The following is a 26,609-nucleotide window of genomic DNA, read 5'->3' on the forward strand; positions in this document are numbered from 1 at the left end:
AAAAAAAAAAAAAAAAAAAAAAAAAAAAAACCACAAAACTAACCCAACAAAAAATGGGCAGATCTGAATAGACATTTCTCCAAAGATGTGCAGATGGCCAAAAAGCCCATGAAAAGATGCTCAACATAACTAATTATTAGATAAACGCAAATCAAAACTGCAGTGTGGTATCACCTCACACCAGTCAGAATGGCCATCCTCAAAAAAGTCTACAAACAAACCAAAAAAAGTCTACAAACAATAAATGGTGGAGAGGGTGTGGAGAAAAGGGAGCCCTCATAACACTGTTGGTGGGAATGTAAATTGGTACAACCACTATGGAGAATAGTATGGAGGTTCCTTAAGAAACTAAAAATAGAACTACCATATTATCTAGCAATATCAGTCCTTTGCATATACCCAGAGAAAATAATAATTCAAAAAGATACATGCACCTCAAAGTTCATTGCAGCACTATTTACAATAACCAGGACATGGAAACAACCTAAATGTCCATCAACAGAGGACTGTATTTCTGCTTCAGATAATATCATGGACCCTTGGTGTCTAATTTATCCTGACTGTGTCTAAAGTGGAAGTAAAGCAATTCAGAAATATGAATCTGAGAAGGTAAATGCAGCAGAAGTGAAATGAGAATGTTTAAATGAAAATATAAACCCCACTCAATCTGAATGAATTCCTCTAGCACCTTGCTTCAGGAAAGAATCTGTAAGGGTCTTAATGATTGCTTCACTCACAACAAAGTGTACAACCCCAAGTGAGTCACTTAATCTCTGTGTCTTAGTGTCTTTGATTTTACAACAAGGTTAATAGGACCAAAATGCTCCTATACTTATAGGAGAAAAGAGAATCACACTATTTCTGAAATGTGCCTAATAATTGTCAATCAATTATCAAGAGAAATTTATGGAGCCCTGGATACATCCTTCATTATATGCCCAAGTCCTGGTAATCACTTTACATATAAATGCTCAAGAAATCTTTATTGCATGTATGAATGAGAAAATAAATCAATGAGCCATCTACTGTGTGCCAGGCACCTGAGATAAATTCCTGCCTTCAATGAACTATTCAGTAATTGTGTAGTCAAATAAGACATCCATAGATAATGTTATTTAGTAATTTAACATAGTAAATGCCAAATGAATGTTATCATCCATCATCTTCAAACTAGAATTTCCAGATTCTCAACTTCATTTTGAATTCTTCCCTAAAATTTGCCAGCTTAAGAATATGCCTATGATTTTATCACAGAGAAATATTTAAAGACTTTCAAAAATAGAAATATATTTCATGAGGATAAAATTCTATAGAGAAATGGAATGAAAATGTAAGTTCAAAAGGAAGAAAGAAAAATATAAAACATTTCAATCATTCCCCAAAATTTCCTCATGCCTCAATCTTTTGAATCTCTTCTTCCATCCCCAGCTCAAGTACAGGTACTCATTGATCTGTGCATTCTGTCATTATAGATTCATTTGCATTCTGGGATTTTAACCAAATGGAATCACGCTCTATGTATTTTTCTAATGACTTCTTTCAGTCAGCATGGTGGTTTTAAGATGCATCTATATTGTTTCATGCATTAATAATTGTTCTTTTCCATTGATGCTTTCCATTTTGAGGATATACCCCAATTTCTATTGTATACCACAATTTGTTTATCCATTCATCTGTTGATAGACATTTGGGTTGTTCCCAGTTTGGGCTCTTACAAATAGAATTGCTATGAACATTTGTGTACAAGTCAATTTGAACATATGTTTTCATTTCTCACAGATGCATATCTGGAAGTGGAATAGATGGATCATATTGTAGGCTTTATGTTAAAAAATTTCAGAAACTGTCAAACTGTTTTCCAAATTGGTCGTACCCATGGTACATTTCTACAAGCAGAGCATGAGATTTCCAGTTCCTGCACATCCTTGCTAACACTTGATATGGTCAGTTTTTAAATTTTTGTGTATTCTAATGGGTATGTCGTGGTATCTCAATGTGGTTTTTTATTTCCTTTACCCAACGACTAATGACTTAAAGTATATTTTCATGACCTTATTGGCCATTTGTCTCTTCTTTTTGTCAAATGTATGTTGAAATATTTTTTGCATTGTTATTTTATCTTATTATTTTTTTTGTTTTTTTTTTATCTTATTATTATTGACTGTGTGTGTGCATATTCTGGATATTTCCTTTGTTTGATACATGTATTGTGAGTATTTTTCCCAGTATCTGGCTTACCTTTTCTTTTTCTCAATGGTAAATTTTAAAAATTGAAAAAAAAACTTACTGGAGTTTTGCATTTGTGTTATACCTATAGATTTGGGGAGAATTGTCACTTAACATTATTGAATCATGGTATATTTCAGTACTTTTTAATTTCCCTCAGTTTTGTTTTGCAATTTCCAAGTAGAGAAATTCAATCAGATTTACTTATAAATATTTTACATTCTAATGCTATTGTGAATAGATTTGTTTTTTTAGTTTCATTTTCCAATTGTTTGCTCTTGATATTGTTGTTGTTGTTCAGTTGCTAAGTCATGTCTGACTCATGATCCCATGGAGCACACCATGCCAGGCTTCGCTTCTTTTACTATCTCCCAGAGTTTGCTCAAACTCATGTCCATTGAGTCGGTGATGCCATCCAAACATCTCATCCTCTGTTGCCCCCTACTCCTAATGCCCTCAACCTTTCCCAGCATCATGGTCTTTTCCAATGAGCTGGCTTTTCACATCTGGTGGCCAAAGTATTGGAGTTTCAACTTCAACGTCAATACTTCCAATGAATATTCAGGGCCGATTTCCTTTACAATTGACTAGTTTGATCTCCTTGCAGTCCAAGGGACTCTCAAGAGTCTTCTCCAGAACCACAATTCAAAAGCATTCTTCATTCTTCAGCGCTCAGCTTTCTTTATAGTCCAACTCTCACATCCATACATGACTACTGGAAAAACCATAGCTTTGACTAGACCGACCTTTGTTGGCAAAAGTTGGTATATAAGGATGCAATTGATTTTCTACATTAACCCTGTATTCTGTGACCTTGCTAAGTTGACTTATTAGTTCTAATATTTGTTTTCTAGATTCTCTGGAATTTTCTACATTAATAATCATATCATCTACAAATAGGGATTTAAAAAATTTCAGTGTTTTCAATTTATTTATTTATTTTTAATGCCTGGGACCTTCAATACCATGTTGAATACAAGAGAAGATGGTAGCATCCTTGCCTTGTTCCCATCTTAAGAAAGAACAATTCTATCTTTTGCCATCAATCATGATGCTAGCTATTGGTGTTTCATAGATGCTCTTTATTCATTTGAGGAAGTTTTTTTTTTTACTATTTCTAATTTTCTGAAAATTTTTAATCATGAGTGGACATTGGATTTTGTCATATGCTCTTTCTACATTGAAAGAGTCTATTGAAATGACTGTATGGATTTTCTTTTTTATCCTGTTAATATGGTGAATTACATCAATGGATTTTTGAATGTTAAATTAACCTTGCATTCTGGAATAAACCCTACTTAGTCCAGAGGAGCCTGATGGGGTACAGTCCATATGGTCACAAAGAGCAGGGCACAACTGAGGGACTGAGCATGCCTGCAAGCAGAGTCTTGAAGTATGACTCTTTATTTAGTAATGTTTTGTTAAGGATTTTTGCCTCTATATTTATAAAGGATATTGATATGTAATTTTATTTTTACAGTATCTTTCTCATGTCTTGGTGTTAAGGCTATGCTAGCCTTACAAAATGAGCTAGACGGTGTTCCCTCTTCCTGTTTTCTGGAATGTGTTTGTAAAATTGGTGCTATTCAGTGATGAAGCCATGCAGTTTCCTTTTGGAAGTTTTTTAATAACAAATTCAACTTGTTTAATAGATAGAGGGATATTCAGACCTTCTGCTTCTTGTGTCTATTTTGGTAAACTATATTTTTCAATAAATTTGTCCTTTTCATCCATGTTGAATATGTTGACATAATGCCATTCACAAAGTTTTCTTATCCTTTAACCACTGTAGAATCTATGGTGACAACCCTTAGTTGTAGTTGTCATTACTATATATGCATTATGCAATGTATGCTAACATGTGATAGATTTATTATTGTTAAAATTAACTAGTATATAAATATTTAAAAATTTTAACACAAAAAATATTATAAGTAACTTGCATAAATAAAAACTCCTTGGTGTCTTCAATTAATTTTTTAAAGCTGCAAAGGGCTTCTGAGAACCACTGATGTATAATATTCCAATGTCTCTATGTGCCATTATTTATCTATCTATTCTATGGTTGATGGACAACCGGGTTTTCTAGAGGTTTTGGTTATTACAAATAAAATACAATGGCTATTCTTGTATATATCTCAGGGTGGATATGTATACTCATTGCTCTTAGATATCTAAAAGTGGAATGGCTAGGTCTCCTGGTACTAGTATTTTTAAATGGATAGTAGTGAATATCAAACTCTGTTGAATTCAGATTCCTTTGAATATATTTCAAAGATAATATTCTGTAACATATATTTATGCAAAGGGTGTCAGTTTTAAATTCATCTTCAGCTCATTGCTCTTCTTACTTGACACATTCCCCTTGGTGAGGTCATATACATGCTAATCTGTCCCAAATCTTTTTCTCCAACTCAGAATTATCTCTTGAGTATTAGACTTCTATATATGACAAATTGCTGGACATCTTAATGTCCCATTCATGATCCACAGAGCAACAACCCAAACATCTTAAATGGAACTTGAAACTGGCTATTCTTCCCATATTCTCTACCCAGAAGCCCACACTAGAGAACTGGGCCTCATCTTAGGTTCCATCTTCACACTTAATCCCCACAACCAGGCAGTTACCAAATCCTCTCAGTTTTTCTGCCTAAATGTTACTTAAATTCTTCTCTTCTGCCATCCTATTGTCACTGTCCTTTTTATTTTCTTCTACACCACCACAAAGGCACCCTAATAAGTCTTCAAGCATCTAGCCTTTTTTCTGTTATCTTAACAAATATTTTAATTTTTTTAAGTTACAGGTGTAAAATAATAGCAAAAGGGAAAAGAAAGATATCAGTTACTGAGTTTCTACGCTTTATCAGGTACTATAGTAGGCACATATTACCTATATTATCATATGTTATTTTAAAATGGTCCTGTGGAGTAGATCTTTTCCCCTATTTTAAAAATGAGGAAACAAAGACTCAGAGTAAATTGCTTACAAATACTACCATATTTACAGATGTGGATAATAAATAGGAGAGGTCCAATTTAAAATCAGGTCTCTGGTTGATGCATATAGCCTTAATTCCTTCAAGTCTCTTCCACTTTGAGTCCAGAGAAATCAAAGTAAATCACAAATCTGCACTTCATTCTTCCGTAAAAATTTTCAATGGCTCCCTATGTCTGTCCACAGGGTTAAAGTCCAAGTTCCTATGTAAGGTATTCAATGCCCTCATTCATCTACCCCTCCCTCACCCCCATCTACCTCTTCATCTAATTTCCCTCCCCTGGCCCTTACTCACAAGTAATACTGTGTGATTTCTCGTTCTTCTGAATATATTTTGCTGCTTTGTGTCAGTTTAATCCCTTGGAAAAGCAGATGTCAGATGGGACTGGACATGCAAAATATTTATTGGAAGAACCATTTGTAAAGGATAAAAAGGGAGCAAGCAAGAAGAGGTGGGAAGAGCTTAGAAACCATGTTACAAGTCTGACACTCGTGAAAGAAAAGAGGAAAGAAAGTTCAAGTAGGAAAAGCCTCATAATGCGATGCAGTTCTAAGAAAGTCTTGGACAAGGCGGATGCGGAGTACTCAAGCAAAAACTGTGCATTAAAAGAATCTCATAATAGGCGGAAATGGACTGGTACTAGTAACCCTGCTGTGCCCAGTCATTGTCTGAGAATTCCCCTGGGGGAAGCACGGCCTGGTGGAAAAGCTGCAATGGACTCAAAGTTACTATAGCTAGAGCCTGTCGGTCATCAATGATCTCCAAAGCAGGTTCTCTCACAGGGAGATTGGAGTGGACTATTGATGTGACTGCTACATGATCTTACTCCTATAGGGTTTGTCCATTCTTCTCTCTACCACTATAATTTAAGCTCAGCCATCAGGTCCTTCAGGAAGCCTTCCCTGACACACCCAGGCTGTGTCAGGAGCCCTCTTGGAGTATATTTCTATTATAGCGCTATTATACTTATGAATCTGTTTCTACTACTTGAACACAAGCAACTTGAAGGCAAGGATTGTGTCCCATTTTTCACAATATTCCCAACACATGACCTTGTGCTCACTTAGCATTTGCTCCATGAATGAATGAGTAAATGAATAAATAAATACCCAAACTCAGTTCTCTTACCCCTGATGCATAACATCTGCTCTAAGCAAACTGGTCCATTGACTGAGTCATGGAAGCATTATTTTTGTTTATGTCTCTTTGTTTTCCTTCATGGCTCTCATCTTACCTAAAATTCTCTTCTCTGTCTTATTGAGTTATGTTCATCCTGTAAGACTCTGCTTAGTCTAAACTCAGCTTAAGACCAGGCCTTTCACATCTATTTCCATCTGCTCTAGTTTTCTATTCTCTGAATTCTCACTGTACTTGACAGTCTGAACCACATACGTGATCATAAGAGTTCTTGCATTGCTCACTAATTATTTCTGGGGTTTTGAGCCTAGTTTGCCAATTGGATGGTAATGCCATAAGAGAATGGTCTATGTTGTATCCCCCCTTCCCTATCCCCCCTTTAATATAGAGCATAATGCAAAGTACTGTTTACAAAATTTTAAACCTTTCAACAAAGTCAGTCTCTGCATACAGTTACCAGAGGAGTGTGAAACTCTTTTCCTAGAAATTACTGTATATAAGTGAGTTGACCATCCTTGAAACTTGTTCAAGAGCCCTCTACTGCCAAGTGATTCAATCAGAAATGTGAAGAACATAGAAACACTTAACTGAGATCTTAGAGGCCTACGTAATTATATTTTTCCCACCAAAATTTATATGACAAGACTGATTTTTTTTTCTTAATGAGAGATTCATTCTAATTACTCTATTGCACTTCTTCTACATGAAGGTAGCATTGTTTGACATTCCTCTGTTATTTGATATGTCCTCAAGAATCTCTGATCCCAGCATATATGATCTATTTAGTCATTAATTCATTCAACATATATTTGCTGAACATCTGAAGAGGTAGGTCTGTATAATGGCTAAGGTTCCAGATACTAGAACCAGAATGTCTGAGTTCAAATCCTGGCTTTATCACCTTCTAGTTGTGTGAATGCAAACAAAGTACTTAGCATCTTTGTGTCATCTGTAAATGGGGATAATAAAAAAGAATATATACTTGTATTGAATAATCAATATTATAAATTGCTGAGAACAGTGTTGGCACAAGACAAGTGCTATATAGTTTTTAGTTATATAAACTATTACAATTGTAATCATTACTATATTCCCACTATCTCTACTGCTGCTTCTCCCTTCTTCTTGCATACAACTTCTTCCATTCACTGAAATGTTCTGAGAGGATATTTTCTCTAGAAGACCCCTCTCTCATAGTCAGCATACATTACTGGGAACTTTGGTTATTTAATCAGATATACTACTTGATCTCTTTGGTTTTTTTCATACAATGAGAAACAGAACAGGAAAATTTTAATGTGTGACCATTGAGTACAAATAGGAAGAGTATTAATTAGACTGGAAATAAGGAAAGTGAAAGTTTTAGCCTCTCAGTCATTTCTGACTCTTTGTGACCCTGTGAACTGTACCCTGCCAGGTTCCTCTGTCCATGAAATTCACCAGGCAAGAATACTGGAGTGAGTTGCCATTCCCTTCTCCAGGGGATCTTCTTAACCCAGGGATTGAATCAGGGTCTCCTGCGTTGCAGGCAGATTTTTACCATTTGAGCCACAAGTGAGTGTATGGAAATAAGGACCTGGGTTCTAGTACTTGTCCTGTCATTTTTCTCTGCCTTTTGTGCGATATTGGACAACTCTTTTTAATCTTCAATTTTCTATTAAAAGAAGCAACAGTTAGAACTGAACATGGAACAACAAACTGGTTCAAAATTGGGAAAGGAGTACGTCAAGGTTATGTATTGTCACCTTGCTTATTTAACTTATATGCAGAGAACATTATACAAAATGCCGGGCTGGATGAAGCTCAAGCTGGAATCAAGATTGCTGGGAGAAACATCAATAACCTCAGATATGCAGATGACACCACCCTTATGGCAGAAAACGAAGAGGAACTAAAGAACCTCTTGATGAAAGTGAAAGAGGAGAGTGAAAAAGCTGGTTTAAAATTCAACATTCAAAAAACTAAGATCATGGCATCTGGTCCCATCAATTCATGACAAATAGATGGGGGAAAAGTGGAAATAGTAACAGACTTTATTTTCTTGGGCTCCAAAATCACTGCAGATGGTGACTGTGGCCATGAAATTAAAAGACACTTGCTCATTGGAAGAAAAGCTATGACAAATCTAGATAGTGTATTCAAAAGCAGAGACATCACTTTGCGGACAAAGTTCCATATAGTCAAAGCTATGGTTTTTCCAGTAGTCATGTATGGATGTGAGAGTTGGACCATAAAAAGGTCAAATGACGAAGAATTGATGCTTTTGAACTGTGGTGTTGGAGAAGACTCTTGAGAGTCCCTTGGACTGCAAGGAGATCCAACCAGTCCATCCTAAAGGAGATCAGTCCTGGGTGTTCATTGGAAGGACTAATGCTGAAGTTGAAACTCCAATACTTTGGCCACCTGATGTGAAGAGCCGACTCATTGGTAAAGACCCTAATGCTGGGAAAGATTGAAGGCAGGAAGAGAAGGGGATGACAGAAGATGAGATGGTTGGATGTCATCACTGATTCAATGGACATGACTTTGGGCAAACTCTGGGAGGTTGTGAAGGACAGGGAAGCCTGACGTGCTGCAGTCCACGGGGTTGCAAAGAGTTGGACATGACTGAGCGACTGAGCAACAACAATTTTCCATTGACTCATTTTTAAAATTAGTTAGTTGGTCTAGAGCAATAGTTTTCAAACATTTATTATTTATTTGTATCAGTGGAAATTTTTTTCACATAAATATTAGATAGAAGTTCAAAATATAAACATGGAGTTGCTGCTTTAGTTAAAGAGAAGATGAGGAGCTTCCAGAGACACCTGTTAGTTAAGCATTGGGCCATAGGCACTGCAACCACAGAATTGAATCAGTGTTGTGCTAGTAAATCAGTTCTCCTAGAACAAGTAAGCCTTGATCAGTAATTTTCCTACCATAGCCAACTTTCAAGGCACAAGAATTGCCATGCTTTCCTGTGTGCAACACTCTTTAGGAATAAAACCAGTCCATTAGCCCAGGTCAGCTAATTACAATACCTACCTAGCGAAGAGCAAGTCTCTGAAGGTTATGCTAGAGGTAGGTGAGGTTTCAGAGAAAAATAAGGGCAAGAGGTAAGAATAAAAAGACATAGAAAGAGACAGTCTCTGGAGAAGGCAAACTCAGGTAGGTGTCATAAACACACAAAATCATCATGAATTTCCAGGATACTGGAGTGTATTGGCAATAGGGGAAGAGACATGGAAAGGGAAGAAGAAAAAGGAGTTGCAGACAAACTTCTTTCACGATGTCACCATTTTGCTTGGAAATGGCCTTTTTTAACTAGTGGAGGGAAAATGGAATCAAGGCTATCCCACAAAAGATGCAACACTCAAATGTTTTTCTATTGAATTTGGATTTTTAAAATTTACATTTGAATATATGTTGTAGGAGTTCTCTTGAAAGTAAATATGACATGACTCAGGAGAAGTTGAGTAACTAGTTTTCTTCTCCTGCTTTGCTGTTCAATTACTTGCTGCAGCCCTGCTTCATGTTATCAACAATTCTTTTTCAATGTGGTATTTAATTTTTTCATAATCGCCATCAGCCTGCCTATTAGTAGCCACCCCTCCATTTGCATTGACAACTGACCATTTCTCTCTTTTGTGTAGAGTGCAAAATCTAAAATCTACTTCCAACTAATAGTGTTGAGTAAGCCTCTCCTATATATAAATGGAACCTCAACTGCTCACTTGGCACTTCTTAGTATAGGAAAGAGAGTAATGTGAGTTTGAAAGGATGTCTCAGACTTCCCTGGTGGTCCACTGGATAGAAGTCCACCAGTGAAAGAGACATGAGTTCCATCCCTGGTCTGGGAATATTCTACATGCCATGGCAACTAAGCCGGTGTACCACAGCTGCTGAAGCCCAAGTGCTCTACAGCCCATACTCCATAAGAGAAGCCACTGCAATGAGAAGCTGATGCATCAAAACTAGAGAAAGCCCATGTGCAACAATGAAGATCCAGAGCAGCCAAAAATAAATAAATAAATATTTTTAAAAGCAAGCAAACCATGAATAGTTACTTTAAATGACTCAATAAATTTATTTTAAAAAAAAAAAAGAAAGAAAGAAAATTTGTCTTTGTAGACAAACTCAATGCAAGGTATAAAGGTATCCATGAAGCTGTGGATTAGGTGATTTAGGTATAAACCATCAGTAGTCTTCTTATACTGACGCTGTAGTTGCTCAATAAAGTTATTGATATCAGGACATTGAGAGTATGTGCTAAGTCATGTCAGTCATGTCTGACTCATTGTGACCCTTTGAACTGTAGCCCACCAAGTTCTTCTGTCCATGGGATTCTCCAGGCCTGAATACTTGAGTGCCCTTCTCCAGAGGATCTTTCTGACCCAGGGATTGAACCTGTGTCTCTTATGTCTCCTGCATTGGCAGGAGGATTCTTTATCACTAGCACTACCTGGGAAGGGAACAGAGAAATGAGGCAAGTGGGACAATGCTTAAGTGTTAATGCTTTATTTACTTATTGCAATCAGTGACTTTATTCAAACTCAAATTACCCTCTTTATAGGAGAGGGTAATTACATATTATATATACATATTAACTACCATGTCCCTACCCGCCCACTCCCCAACTACCCCCCACCACAGTCCCAGGCTACCACTAGTCTACTCTCTAACTATGCATGGTAGTTAATATGTAGAGGATTTCTGGAAATTGACCATGGTGATGGTCATTGATGTCTGTGATTATGATTCAAAAACTGAACTGTACACTTTAAATAAATGAATTGTATGATACGTGAACTCTCAATAAAGTTATTTTTTTTAAAAAGTCTTATACACCAATGTCCATAGCTGCATTATTTATAATAGACCAAAAGTGGAAACAACCCAAATATCCATCAGCTGAAGAATGGATAAACAAAAATTAGTACGTCTATACAGTGAAATATTATGCAGTCATTAAAAAGGAATGGACTACTGATACAGGCTAGTACATGAAGAACCTACCTCAAAAACATTATGGTAAGTAAAAGAAGCTAGACACAAAGAGCTACATACTGTGATCCCATCTATGTGCAATGTCCAGAATAGGTAGATCTGTAGAGACACAGAATTGTTCCTGGGGATGTGGGTAGAAGGGACTTGGGAGTGGCTATTAACAAGTATGGAATTTCTTTTGGGGGATGATGTAAATTTTCTTGTTAGACAGTGGAGATAATTATACAATATTGTAAGTATATTAGAGATCACTGTACTGTACACTTTAAAATGATGAATTTTTACTTTAGTTTATCTCAGTTTAAAAACTGCTCCCAAAAAGGCTATACAGGAGTAAATCCTGATTAGTGGTAGTCCTGGGTGAAATAAAGGAACATGGGGACAGTTGGTCAAAAGAACCAGAAGCCTGGAGAGGAGTTTTAAGGATAGACTAGTCAAAATCATCCAAATAATTTCCCATGTGCTGATTCCATTCTTACCAGGCATCTTTTTTTATTATAATTTGGCTTCTTATGTACATTTCCTTTTGAAAGAAAATTTGCTGACCAGAGTTTCCCAATCTTCTTTGCTATTATATTTTTCAATAAAATAAAGAATAAATTGGATTAGAATTTTGGTTTGGTTCATCCCTCCGAGGCAGATTGACTCTCCCTCCTCCCAATTTTACTTTAGATGTGCAGGTTCAGACACTTGTACAGAATTTGAGAGAAATTTCATTATTCAAGGAACCCTCACGGAAAACACAGGGGCCAAAATGGTCAGGACTTTCTTGAGAGGCAGACTGAGTGCATTAGGCCTTTATTGTCTCTAAGGGATGGGACTCACTAGCTGTAGATTTGCAAGTTTTAAATTTCCCTCTTGCACCAAAGGAAGAGGCAGAGGGCTGGAGAGCTGTGAGTTTGAAATTTCCCACCTGCACTGAAAGAGAAGGTGCCATGAGTGTAAACTTCCTAGTTTTAAATTTCCTACTGACAACAAAGGAGAGAGCACTGAGCTTTCTTATCAGCCCATCAAGAGGGAGGGGCCACCTGCATGAAGGTGAAAGTGTTACTCAGTCATGTTTGACTTTGCCACCCCAAGGACTGTAGCCCACCAGTCCATAGGAGCCCACCAGGCTCCTCTAGTCATGGGAATTCTTCAGGCAAGAATACTGGTGTGAGTTGCCATTCCCTTCTCCAGGGGATCTTCCAGGTCTCCTGCATTGCAGGCAGATAGTTTACTGTTTGGGTCACCAGGGAGTGAACTGAAAGTTGCTCAGTCCTGTCTGACTCTTTGAGACCCCATGGACTATACAGTCCATGGAATTCTCCAGGCGGAGTGGCTGGCCTTTCCCCTCTCCAGGCGATCTTCCCAACTCAGGGTTCGAATCCAGGTCTCCCACATTGAAGGCGTATTCTTTACCAGCTGAGTCACCAGGGTAGCCCATGGCTAATTCATGTTGATATTTGGCAGAAACCAAAAAATTCTGTAAAGCAATTATACTTCAATTAAAAAATAAATTTAAAGTTAAAAAGAAGTGGGGAGCAACCTATGAATACTTTAAAATCCTGGAACTTTAAACTTTCCATGCTGGTTATTTTAATTACTTTCTCTCTTTCCTTGTAAGGCTTATTATCAGAACCAGTAGCAAAGAGCAGTATAGGTGAGAAAGAAGACATTTGCTCAAATAGAAGAATTGGTACAGTTCAGTGGCTACTTGAACTTACATGAATAATAGTTCCTTAACTATTGAGGCAAAGTTTTATGTCTTGGTAACTCTTGTGAGGATGACCACTAGTGCCATAGACCTTATGAGGAAAATTGGGAGAAGAAACTTTCTATACTGTTATATATTGTTTAGAGTATGTTTCTGCAAGCAGAATCTTGGCAGGTGTTTTTCTTAACATTTTAATTATCATAGACATCTATATGGCAGAGTTAGAATTAACTGACAGATGCAACCAAAATCATATTTTAAAAACAGATTTAGTTAAATTAATCAATTATTTAAATAATTATTCCTCTTACTCATCTGGTTTATGTCTTCACCTCTTGGGTACAGTACTTTTCAAACTGCAGCGTCCAGCTCCTACACACTGGGAAGACCTAGAATTCACGTTTCCACGTGGTCAAATTTGATGCACAGCCCTGATTTCTGGTTTGCAACGCGGGTTGGACAGTGGGCTGACCGAGGTGATCTGCTTCAGCCCCAGACCCTCGCCCTGACCCACGGCTTGTAACCCACAGCCCACCACCCACAAGCAGCGGACCGCTGACTTCGAGAATGTGTAAAGCCTTGCACATGTCTGTGCCCGCCCTCCCTGGTCAATTAGAAAAGAAACCCGGATGTTTGGGGGGCGGGGGGAGAAGCTGGCGTCTACCCATGAGGCAGCGCGCTTAGTTATATACTTCTGCCCTCTTCTGAGGCACTCATTCCTCTCTGAGAGTCGCTGCGGGCCGTCGCTGTGGCTGCAGTCGCCGCCTAATGTTTTCGCGCTCCTCCCTTCCCTCCTCCTCTTTCTCCTCCTCCGAGTCCCAGTCAGGCTGACCTGCCCCGCTCGCGGTAAGTGTCCCCCGCCTGCGCCGCGCGGAAGCAGGCAGGGGCTCTCCCGCGAGGCTGTGGCCACTTTGCTCCGAGGGCAGTTGAGGTGGCCCGGGTGTGAGGACTGGGTCGAGGGTCTGGATGCTGGCATAGGTCGCCAGGATTGCCCAGGGTGCGGGGGAGGGGACGGACTTGGCGCGGTGGCGGGTGGGCCACCATCTTGCGCCAGCCCGGCGGGGTAGGCATCTCGGAAAGGTAGTTGCTTGGCGGCAGCGTTTGGCCACCCTCAGGCCGACAGCGTTTGGCCACCCTCAGGTCGGAGCCGCGCGGGTTGCTGCTGCTCCCTCCTCACCCTCGGGGGCCTAAGTGTCGGTCTGTCCCAGACTGGTTTTGGCTTTTCTTTCTGGAGGCAACTCCCTTTGGTCTTTTGTACACATGATGCCGATGTTTGGCGAGACCCGCCCACCCTCAAGGCTCTTCAGTCTTGGGAATAGAGGGGAGAGAGGGTCCCGAACTTTCTGGCTCCTGGCCTCCTTGGGCCCTTCCTTTCTGTGCTGACTCGCCCGACCCAGGTTACTGGTCATTCAGTGCTTACACCCTTGTTCTTGCCAAAGGAACCCCTCTCCTCCGTCGTAGAAATCGTGCTCCATTCCGTTATTGTCTAGAGGAGAAGAGCCTGAGGAGAAACGTGGAGTTAGAGACACAATTTTTTAACTGTGATCATTGCAGGTTTTACTTAATGAGACGGAAAAAATTATCTCATTCTGAGGTTTTATCTTTCTCTAGACACGGAGGGAGTTCCTCTTAACTTATCTCAAGTTTTAATGCTATTTTAAAAGGAGAGATCGGGGAAGAAAGTGTCAAGTGAACTAGCTTCTACATCCAAGGAGTTCTCTTTGTTTGCAAGGAATTTTTAGGTTTGTTTGTTTTTTTTTAATCTGTGAGCTTAAATTTTGCTTTTATTATTTTCAGGTTTGAACAGTGATTTTTAATGTCTTTTAGTGCCATTAAACATAAAATTAAAACCGAGAAGTAGAGTTTTAACCACAAAATTCTCATCTTAGCATTTGTGATGTGTCCTGCTTTGGGGGGTTACAGTGAAAATTCAAACTGTCTCCTTAAGCAGAAACTTTACTAAGCCTATGAAGACACCCATTTGCTTATAAAATTAAGGCTATGTGCCCTTGATGTGTTAACATTGGTACAAATCCCACTACAGTTGTATCTTGCATTTATACATTTCATTGCTATCACCTCTTTTGAGGTGGGCTGTGGGGTGTTGATAGAACTGTTTTGAAGTTGAGGAAACAACCTCAAGGAGATTTTACCCTTAGTCTTGCGGCTAAGAGTGATAGAACCAATTCTTGAACCTAGGTCTTCTGACTCCTTAGCCAATGCTCAGTCCACTATATTATGATCCACTTTTTGTGAGAGTGAAGTGGTTAAGGAGGAAAAGCAAGTAAACTCACCTAAAATATATAGGTAGCACTTTTCCATTTTCTTTTCCTTTATATTTAAAATACTTAAGACTTCATATCAAAACAACATTGTAAATCAGCTATACTTAAGTAAAAATTTTTACAAAAGAATTCATATCTTTTCAACTTTTTAGTATTAAAATAATATTATTTCCAAGTATGTTGAAAATTTGAAAAAAAGTTCTATGTTGAAGGGGTCCAAATTTCAGCTTCTCCTCTTCAACCCATTTCATCAGTTCAGTTTTCTAGTCCAATCTAATTTTTTCAGCCTAGGGTTTTACTCCTTGGCAACAGCTCTTTTAGTGGAAAAAGTAAGGGGAATGGATATATATTTCTGTACCTCCTCTTCTCTTCAATTTGTTTTCTTTATTCAAGAGGACATTTAGAACCATACCGAAATATTTCTGTTCTTATTATTATACAGGGAAAATACCTAAATGATTAGCAATTTTTGTAAACAGAAAATAGCCCATAGTTTTAGTGACAGATAAGATATTTATTGGATATTTATATTGAAAATGTTCTATTTCAAAAGTGTTTTGTTGAAGGTCAGAAGTATTTCACATATTCACTAAATATGTAACCCTGAATAATTTTCTTTTTGCTTCAGAGAAGGACTTAAAATATACATGATTTTCAGTCAGGTGGTTTTAAATAGTGACTCAAGAAGGACTTGGTTTTCTCCATGATTTGTATCAAAAGTGTATCTAGGCTTTTTTAATTCATTCCTTGCAAAGCAGTTTTCTTTCAAGAAGTGTTTTTAATAACCATATATCAAGAAAAGTAGTCATCCCTACATACCATCTGGGTCCAATGGACTACTTTTCTTTCATCTTTTGTATTTTAAGTCATTTTAGAAATAATTGCATAAGAATAAAAAATAGTGAAACCAGTTTTATTAGATAAGTATTAATAAGACATAGTGTACTCCTTTGTATGTTCTTTGAAAAACAAAAAATACATTTCAGAAATTGCTAAAAGTACCAATTGTCTTTTTATTAGGACAGATCCTAAAGACATTTGCAAAAATGTGAATCAGTGTCATTCTTATTAGATTTTTTGTTTTTGAAAGTAGTTATTTTAATTAAAAGTATATGGGCATGTGATGGACTTTTTATTACTTTAAATAAGTTAATATATATTTAATTTTTTCCTCAGTTTCAATTTCTAATATGGTAAGTATAAATAGATATAATCCACATAAACAAAAAGCTCATTGGAGTCATCAGTAAGATTTAAGAATGAAGAGTGGGCCTGAGATAAAAAGTTTGAGAACTACTAATCTGGCGTTCTTTATTTGTGACAATATTTTAACAGTTCTATACATGAACTAGAATTTTTGTTTCTTTTTAGTGCTTATATTCACCAACTTGTATGACTTTTAGTAAAGAAGGAAATGAGCAAAATAAGGCAAATTACTGTATAATAATTTTTCATGTACTTTATTTAATCTTCCAGTAGTGCTGCAAGGAAGGTATTACTGTTTTCATTTTACAGATAGAAAAACTAAGTTCAAAGAGACCAATTAAATATCCTATAGGTTTGGCAACCAGAAAGTGGTAGACTTCAAATTCCCTCTCAGTTGTTCTGCTCCTATGTCTAGTGTTCCCATAATTGTGCTCCATATCTTTACTTGATATTTTCCCTAGTGGTTTAGTTTTACTCCTATAAAATGTGAATTAACAATATATACTTCCTGAGGTTACTTTAGAAATTAGTGATTATAGAATATCTTATGAAACTTCAATTAAGTATTTGTTATATAATTTGGCTTTGAAAGGTCCACTATGCACTAGTCTTTTCTCCAAGTTGTATCTTTTACATGTGAATTGCAATAAAAACATTTCCTTATCGATAAAATCTTTACTCTGAATATGATATAAAAATCACTTTGCAGAAAGTATATTTTACTAGAATGGTGGTCCATCTCAAAAGCTAATGTTAAAATGTTTTAAAATATAGACAAGCTTTGCAAAATATTGTGCTAATGATTTTAAATCTTAATGTCAAGTAGTTGTTTTCTACATATAGATGAATTATGAAAGTCAACTGAGACAAAAGTTGAAAACTTAAATTAGGGAAGAAATAGTAAAATTATTAAAGATCTGCTCAAAATGTACATAGACTCAAAATATACCTGTGCTCAGGCTTTCAAAAAATAATTTCCACAATATAAAAACTTCTTAGACAAAGACAAGATGATGAGTCTATGTTTTTCTTCTAAATTATATATGATTTGTTCCCAAGACCTGGTTTGAGAGTTTGAATTGTTCTTAGGTGCCAGTGAAGTTGTCTAATAAACCACAGTATAATACAGTGTTTCTTGGATTTGAGTACAGTACCAATAAAGTCCTATTATAAGGAAAACATTTTCACAGATACCCTCTTACTTAAAACAGTTAAATATTCTTAGAATGCTTGTACAGTCATAAAATAATCAGGACTGCAAAGTCAATACTATTCAAATCAACCTTACAGCACTGAATAATACACTTTGATGAAACAAAGTCACTACTTCAATTGAGTTTTTCACACCCATAATTCATATCTATCTAGGTAGTAGCAAGAATTTTCTATTTAAACTTTTTCAGTACCTTCATTTCTTTGTATAAACTGTTATTTTTCCCTTTGTTTAGTACAAATACATCATTTAGATATTCTTTCTTTCTGTTCTTTTATTAGGTACCAGCAGTAAAAGTAATAGTACTTGATGACAATGCAGTAGTAAATATAGACAAAAACATGAGTACTGATATAAGAAAACAATTCAACTTCTGAGTGTTTACCCAGAGGACACAAAAACACTAACTCAAAAAGATATCTCCACCCCCATGTTCACTGCAGCATTATTATAATGTTATTATTTAATAACCAAGACATGGAAAAATCTAAGTGTCCATCTTTTGATGAATGAATAGAGAAAATATGGAATATTATTCCACATTATTCCATGGAATATTATTCAGCTATTAAAATGAAGGAAATCCTGCCATTTGCAACAACATGAGTGGACCTTTAAGGCATTATGCTAAGTCAAAGAAAGACAAATAACTTGTGATCTCCCTTGTGTGTGGAATCTTTACAACATACACACATTTCATAGATACAGAACACATATTGGGGGAGGGGAGGACAAAATTGGGTGAAGGTGGTCAAAAGGTACAAACTTCTAATTACAGAATAAGTCCTGGGGATGTAATATAGTATGGCGTGACTACAATTAATAAGACTGTGCTGGGTATTTGAAAGTTGCTAAGAGAGCAGGGGGCTTCCCAGTGGTAAAAGAATCCGCCTGCCAAGTCAGGAGATGCAGGTTCAATCAGTGGGTGGAGAAGATCCCTTGGAGTAGGAAGTGGCAACCCATTCCTGTATTCTTGCCTGAAAAATTCCGTGACAGAGGAGCCTGGCAGGCTACAGTCCATGGGGTTGAAAAGAATCAGACACAACTGAGCACACAGGCTACTGCAAGAGAGTAGCTCTTAGAAGACCTCATCACACACACACACTCAAAACAACTGTAGTGATAGATGTTAATTAGACTTACTCTGGTGATCATTTTGCAATATATACACGTGTCACATCAGAACTTGAATGTCTCCCTGTTCTACCTTCTTTTCCTCTACTCTGTAATCTTATCGCTTTGCTATTCTTTGTTGGTGTCTTTCTTAGGTAGTCTTTCTCCATGTAGTCTTTTTCCATCACCACCAGGCTTATATCCTATCAGCTTATTATATGCCTAACAGCTTTATTCAGCTATAATTCACATAATGTACAATTCACTCATTTGAAGTGTACAATTCAATGATTTTAGTACATCCACTGTGCTGTGCAATTATCACCACAATCAAAGTTAAAACATTTTCATCACCTTGTGAAGAAACTTTATATCCATTAGGAGTCACTCATTTAGTTACAAGTAATGTTTTTAGTTCTTTTTAGTTACAACCATTCTAGTGAGTGAAATGGCATCTTGATATTTTCAAGTATTTCATCTTGTAAAATGCACATAACATACAATTTACTATTGTAATTCTTTTAATCCACAGATTTTTTTAATTTTTGTAGAATTAACTCTTAAAAGATAGCTGAATTTTAGATGTATAAGAGCTGAAACAAGATATATATATATATATATATAAATCATAATTATTTATACATTCAGTCTCCAAAGCCTGAATGGATAATGCTCCAAGAGGTCTTTCATTAGTCAGTTACTTGAAATTCATTTTCCCCTGCATAAGACCAGTCTATTGAATTTGGGCATCCCTACCTGAGTCAGTAGCTGAGGTGGAGAGTTCTCTTCTGCTTATTTTGGTGTCAACTCCGAGTTGCAGAACCTGGAGACCCTTTGGAGTTGCTGTTATAGGAATGCTAAGATACTCCTTACATATTTTGCTAGATATTCCATTTCTCTAACAAATGACTTAATTTCTCATAGAATTCTTTGCCTTGCCACCAAAGCTCTGAAGTGATGATCTGAGAGTTTTTTGTGGTGATCACTTTGGGGAGGCTTAACTGCTTTATTGGGTAATGTAGCTTTAAAGTTATGATTCTAATGGCATCTGAGAGTGTTTATGAATGCACTGATTGAGGCTCCTTGGTGGCTACTATTGGCCTCAAAAGCTATCTCTGTAGTCATAGGCAGTAGATATGACTTGTTTATATAGACTACTTGTACATTTAGTACTAATGTAGGCCTTTAGTACCAAACAATATTGTTTATGATCATTTAATAAAAGGGTTCTATATGAATTTCAAAGGCTGTACAGTGGTGACTCTTAAAAAACACTTTCCATTCTTCATAGCAGTAGGTCCTTAATGCTGAGCAAGAATTGTCATGAATCTATGTACTTGACATATGCATTAACCTTAATTCTAGTTTAGGGACAAGCAATAACTATTCAAATAATTCAGTTCAGAGGTTTCAATAGCCACACCTCAGAACTAGGGACATTTAAGTACAGAATTCACTAGAGAATTTTATAATGGTAATTCAGACATTTCTACCAGGAACTTCTTCTGGAGTTAAGTTTTTTTTTCCCTTTGATCTAATGATTAAAGGAAATGATTTGAAATTGGAAGAAGCAAAAAAGCTTGCTTTTGCTAGTCTGAGGATAATCAGTTAACTGTTTATCTAAATCCTTTAGATTATTGATGTTTAAGTTTTAACTTTTTTAAATAGCTGAAATTTTTTAAGCATACTTATCTTGTATGTAAAACAATATGATATGTGCATGAGAATTCAGAACAGAAGTTATTGTTTTAAAAAAGCAATTTAAATGTTTTTTGAAAATGTTTAAATGTTTTAAAAAGCCCAAAGAAACATAGACATTAGATCATAAACTTGTGAAAGTAAGTCCTATGATTTATCTATCAATTTTCCCCCTAGAATTGAGCACATTACATTGAGTGCAGAAGGAAATGAGTAATTTTTTAATGAATTAATCTATGATAAAGTGTGTCCAACTAATTTTCTGTTCCTTTCAGTTAACATTGGTAAGAGACCAAAAAAAAAAAACCCTTAAAATTTCCTTTGAATGCATTTTAAAAATAATATTATTTCTGAAATGTGAAGAATAAGTTAAAAATTAATGTTACTTAGTATTTCAAACTCAGATTTACTAAAACATGTATTACAGGGTCATTACTCATTTTTATAGGATGCCTTTCAAAAATTATTTGTAATTAAATAATTTATCAGATTTCTTCAAGTAATAAATGCTATTTACATTCAGGATTTTATTTAAAAAATTTTCATTCAGGAATGAACCAGTTATGGAAAGTGAGTAGTATGTAAATATCAAACTCAAAAGGTAAACTGTTTATAGAGAAGAATATTTAATGTGTTAGCATTTAATTTAACAAATCCACCCTAATAGTAAGTATCTTTACTTTTATAGGGCAGAAAACTAAGACCTAACTTGCTACCTTGTCTGGAGTCACATGGTGAGTTTCTGGAAATTGAAATTAGACCCAACGATTTTTGAAACCCAAATACCATGTTTCAGTATATTTGGTGTTACTTCAAGTGACTCATAAAATTGATTGATGTCATGTGTTAGTGCTTAGGTGACTCTGCAACTTGATGGACGACGACACCTCTTTTCAACCAAAAAGTAAGTATTGCTGCTGCAAGTGATACTAGTCTACTTGGTTCTTGTATTGATAACCTTGCTTCATAAGAAAATGTGAGAGAGACGGAGGTGGGCATATTGAAAAAAAAAACACAAAAAAACTCTTAAATTTATTGTAGTAATCTGTGTAGTTGCTAAGTTGTGTCCAACTCTTTGCGACCCCATGGACTGTAGCCTGCCAGGCTCCCCTGTCCATGGGATTCTCCAGACAAGAATACTGGAGTGGGTTGCCATTTCCTCTCCCAGGATTGTAGTAATACTATATAAAACAAGAACTACATACAATAAAAATGTCAGTAAAATAGAAATGAGGTGTTTCTTCCTCATCTCCAGAGTTAACTATTATATATGTTTGGTATACATAATCACAAACTTTTTTCTATGTGTAGACAAAAATATAAATTATTACCAAATAAAAAAAAATTAAATATAAATTATTACCAAATAAGATCATATTATAGATACTATTACGTGCCCTTAAAATGTTTTACTCAGCAGTCTATCTTGAATATAGTGATAGTGTCAGAACCCAGTTAATAAGAATATGAAAGACCTATGTATCTACATATTAAGACCATGGTATTAACACAGATATAATTTTTTTGTTATCAGTATACATGGGTCTCTCATTTTTTTAAATTTGGCATTCCCTGACTTTGCCTAGTTTCTTAGCCCTTATATTACCATATTACCTTATATTACCAATTACCAATTACCTTATATTGCCAGTTAAGTGCTTACTGCATATCCAGTAGACTGCTGTGTGTAGGAGGAAATGTAAAGGGAGAAGAAACTATGTTCTCTACTCTCAGGGAGCTTACTTTGGAGTTAGACATGTACGGTGATATATGGCAGAAAAGAAACCAATATTACAAAGCAATTATCCTTCAATTAAAAATAAATAAATTTAAAAAAAGAAACAGCGAGGGACTTCCCTGGTGGTCCAGTAGTTAAGAGTCCACTTGCCAATGCAGGGGACACAGGTTCGATCCCTGGTCCAGGAAAATGGGGACAGCTAAGCCTGCTCGCCCAAGCTGTTGGGCCAAACATGGGCCCTCTAGAGCCCATGCTCTGCCACAAATGAAGCCACCAAAATGAGAAGCCCGCTCATCACAACTAGAGAAAGCCCATGTGCAACAATGAAGGCTCAGTGCAGCCAAATAAATAAAGTCAATTAGATTAAAAAATAAATGAAAATAAATAAATAAAAGATAAATTTTAAATAGCATTATCTAATTAAAAAAAAGGATATCATCATCTAAGTCAGAACCCTGGAGTGTTATTAGTTTGTTTTGTTTTTATTTTTTCAAAGTTGTCACCCCATCCACATCTCACTCCATATATCTAGCTAAGAGTGAGAGAGCAAGCAATAAAGGAGGTGTGCATACTGGGTCTCTGTACTCCCTGTTTTTTTTCTCACAACATCCACTTTCAATAGTTTAGTTGTTAGAAATAATTACTTCCATGTTTCTAAAATTTTAAAATACTGCTGTCTCTTGAATCATCAGTTTTTGCCATTATCTAATGATTTCCTTCAAGGAATAGCAGGATTTTAATTTTCTTACACTGAACCACCCCCTAAGCATCTCCCAATGCAGTTATTTCTCAATTTCTAGTTAAGTCATATTTGATGTTTTTATTGTGATGACCACATAACAAACATTGTTTTCTGATGTATCCAGCAAATTAAATTTTTTTTGGTTTTTAAAATTCACTAAATTTTACTAGAATCTATAGCCAAGTCCTCTCAAACCCTTCTGTCACCTCTTAACTTGATTTTCTACATGTTAAAACTTGTCAGATAATCTAACAATTTGATTGTGTGTGTGTGTGCGTGCACGCACGCGCATGCACACATGCATGTGTTTGGTCTCCTAGAGACATTCCTTCTGGGAGTAATGTTCAATTCTATTCTGGCAGGTTGCTCTCTAGACTTGAAATAGCTATTGCCCTGGGACTTTCTTTTGTCTTTGTATTGTGTTGGATATTATGTTTTCTGCATTCCATTGTCTTCCTCCTTAAGTCTCATATTTTGATATGGTCTTGCTAAGAAAATAAGGGTGAATGGGAGGTAAATTTTGTGTGGTGTTGCTGGCCTTTATTCCTTTTTTTTTTTTGCTATCTAATGCATGTCCATTTATTTTACACTTACTAAAGAAATCACCCACCCTATGCCACATCCCCCCCAAGACAGTCTCTTTTTACACCTAAAAACTAAAACCAAATGAAGATAGACAAGTTAATTTCAGTACAATTATTTTTCAATGAAGCTGTCATAATTAGAGTTTAAATTTCTTACAAGTGACCAATGTCCAAGTGCTGTGCTTAGTTGCTCAGTCCAGTCTGACTCTTCACTACCCCATGGACTGTAGCCCACCAGGCTCCTCTGTCCCTGAGGATTCTCCAGGCAAGAATACTGGAGTGGGTTGCCATGCCCTCCTCCAGGGAATCTTCCCAACCCAGGGATTTAACCCAGGCCTCCCACATTGTAGGCGGATTCTTTAGCATCTGAGCCACCAGGGAAGCCCAATGTCCGAGTGACTTATAAGGAAATCCTGATTATATAGGGAAATCCTGATTATTGACCATATTACAAGTTAACAAATTCTAGTACAAAAATAGCCTGTGTGCTGGAATAGGCTTTCCTTTTACATAGGTCTCAGGTTTGTCTCTATAATCCGCTAATGTCTTGGGTTTTTTCTTCACAAATGGCTCTTTCATCATAGGTGAAGCAGCCTGGCACCCCTAATGGTGTCTGGGCTGAGTCTGCCTGGGGCCGTGCTGGAGATAGCAGGCCTGGGCATGCATCACTGGTCTGGGGGCAGCAGGGCAGGGACCCAACTCCAAGCCCTGGAAGGAGGGAAGACTTGTGGGCAGAGCTGCCTAAGACAGAGGCTCTCTGCAGGATAGCTCACCTCCTGTGGCATCAGTGGCCAGTGCAGCCCTGCCTTCGGTGTGTGGGGGAAGTGGGGAGCAGGCTACTTGTCTGTAAGGAGGTTGAGCTTCTCCTGGCACTCAGTGAACAGGTGCTGGAAGCTGAAGTTCTGTGGACTCCCACTGACTTCAGTGGAAGTGTGATCCAGCCCCAGTAAGTCCTTGCACTATTTCCGGGAGTTGGTATTCAAACCCTTTGTTCACGAGGTAATGCGTGTGAGATGAGGTACTGCGAAAGAGGGGGTAGCACGAGAGGAGATACCACGAGAGGACGTACCGTGCGAGAGGACGTACCGTGCGAGAGGACGTACCGTGCGAGAGGACGTACCGCGTGCACGAGAGGACATACGTGCACGCGAGGACGTACCACGTGAGAGCAGGTACCACTTGGACAGGAGGTACTGTATGAGAGGACATACCGTGCATAGCGGAGCCAGTGGCAGAGCCGCAGAAGAGGGGTGTACAAGAGAGGTGGGTACCGCAAGAGAGGACGAACCCCGCGAGAGTGGGTACCGCGTGTAGAGGCAGTACCGCGTGAGAGGATATCCTGCGAATAGGCCAGTGGTGCTATCGCAAGAGAGGAGGTACCGCGAGTGGGGGGAGGGGTACCGCGAGAGAGGAGATACCGCGAGAGAACGTCACGTGCGAGAGCACAGACGATGTGTAGAGGCGGTACTGTATGAGAGGACATACCGCGCATAGCGGAGCCAGTAGTGGTACCGCAAAAGAGGGGTGTACTGCAAGAGAGGTGGGTACTGCGAGAGAGGACGAACTGCGCGAGAGCGGGTACCGCGTGTAGAGGCAGTACCGCGTGAGGATATCCTGCAAATAGGCCAGTGGTGCTATCCCAAGAGAGGGGGTGCCTCGAGGTGGGGGGAGGGGTACCACGAGAGAGGAGATACCGCGAGAGAGAACGTCGCGTGCGAGAGCGCGAATGACATGTAGAAGCGGTACTGTATGAGAGGACATATTGTGCATAGCAGAGCCAGTGGCGGTACCGCAAAAGAGGAGTGTACTGCAAGAGAGGTGGGTACCGCGAGAGAGGACATACTGCGCAAGAGCGGGTACTGCGTGTAGAGGCAGTAGTGGGTGACAGGACATAACTGCGCCTAGGCCAGTGGTGCTATCGCAAGAGAGGAGGTACCGCGAGTGGGGGGAGGGGTACCGCGAGAGAGGAGATACCGCGAGAGAGAACGTCACGTGCGAGAGCACAGACGCTGTGTAGAGGCGGTACTGTATGCGAGGACATACCGTGCATAGCGGAGCCAGTAGTGGTACCGCAAAAGAGGGGAGTACTGCAAGAGAGGTGGGTACCGCGAGAGAGGACGAACCGCGCGAGAGCGGGTACCGCGTGTAGAGGCAGTACCGCGTGAGAGGATATCCTGCGAATAGGCCAGTGGTGCTATCGCAAGAGAGGGGGTGCCTCGAGGTGGGGGGAGGGGTACCGCGAGAGAGAACGTCACGTGCGAGAGCACAGACGATGTGTAGAGGCAGTACTGTATGAGAGGACATACCGTGCATAGCGGAGCCAGTGGCGGTACCGCAAAACAGGGGTGTACTGCAAGAGAGGTGGGTACCGCGAGAGAGGACATACTGCGCAAGAGCGGGTACTGCGTGTAGAGGCAGTAGTGGGTGACAAGACATAACTGCGCCTAGGCCAGTGGTGCTATCGCAAGAGAGGAGGTACCGCGAGTGGGGGGAGGGGTACCGCGAGAGAGGAGATACCGCGAGAGAACGTCACGTGCGAGAGCACAGACGATGTGTAGAGGCGGTACTGTATGAGAGGACATACCGCGCATAGCGGAGCCAGTAGTGGTACCGCAAAAGAGGGGTGTACTGCAAGAGAGGTGGGTACTGCGAGAGAGGACGAACTGCGCGAGAGCGGGTACCGCGTGTAGAGGCAGTACCGCGTGAGGATATCCTGCAAATAGGCCAGTGGTGCTATCCCAAGAGAGGGGGTGCCTCGAGGTGGGGGGAGGGGTACCACGAGAGAGGAGATACCGCGAGAGAGAACGTCGCGTGCGAGAGCGCGAATGACATGTAGAAGCGGTACTGTATGAGAGGACATATTGTGCATAGCAGAGCCAGTGGCGGTACCGCAAAAGAGGAGTGTACTGCAAGAGAGGTGGGTACCGCGAGAGAGGACATACTGCGCAAGAGCGGGTACTGCGTGTAGAGGCAGTAGTGGGTGACA

The 26,609-nt window shown here is 38.5% G+C and overlaps 1 protein-coding gene across 4 annotated transcripts in view; it reads left to right on the plus strand.

Moving 5' to 3' along the window:
- Nucleotides 1-13,727: 13,727 nt before the first annotated feature.
- ZNF280C (zinc finger protein 280C) overlaps nucleotides 13,728-26,609 on the plus strand; it is a 59,957-nt gene continuing 47,075 nt past the window's right edge. For 2 of the 4 annotated variants that reach the window (XM_043459232.1, XM_043459231.1), the window contains exons 1-3: nucleotides 13,731-13,890; nucleotides 21,248-21,293; nucleotides 21,410-21,463. In XM_043459232.1, coding sequence (XP_043315167.1) covers nucleotides 21,433-21,463 — 31 coding nt within the window. In that variant the 5' untranslated portion in view covers nucleotides 13,731-13,890; nucleotides 21,248-21,293; nucleotides 21,410-21,432. Of the gene's footprint in view, nucleotides 13,891-14,655; nucleotides 14,787-21,247; nucleotides 21,294-21,409; nucleotides 21,464-26,609 lie in introns of all 4 variants that reach the window. The other 2 variants (XM_043459229.1, XM_043459230.1) reach the window with 2 other exon arrangements.

Source organism: Cervus canadensis, chromosome X, assembly GCF_019320065.1.
Source record: "Cervus canadensis isolate Bull #8, Minnesota chromosome X, ASM1932006v1, whole genome shotgun sequence".
Classification (NCBI taxonomy): domain Eukaryota; kingdom Metazoa; phylum Chordata; class Mammalia; order Artiodactyla; family Cervidae; genus Cervus; species Cervus canadensis.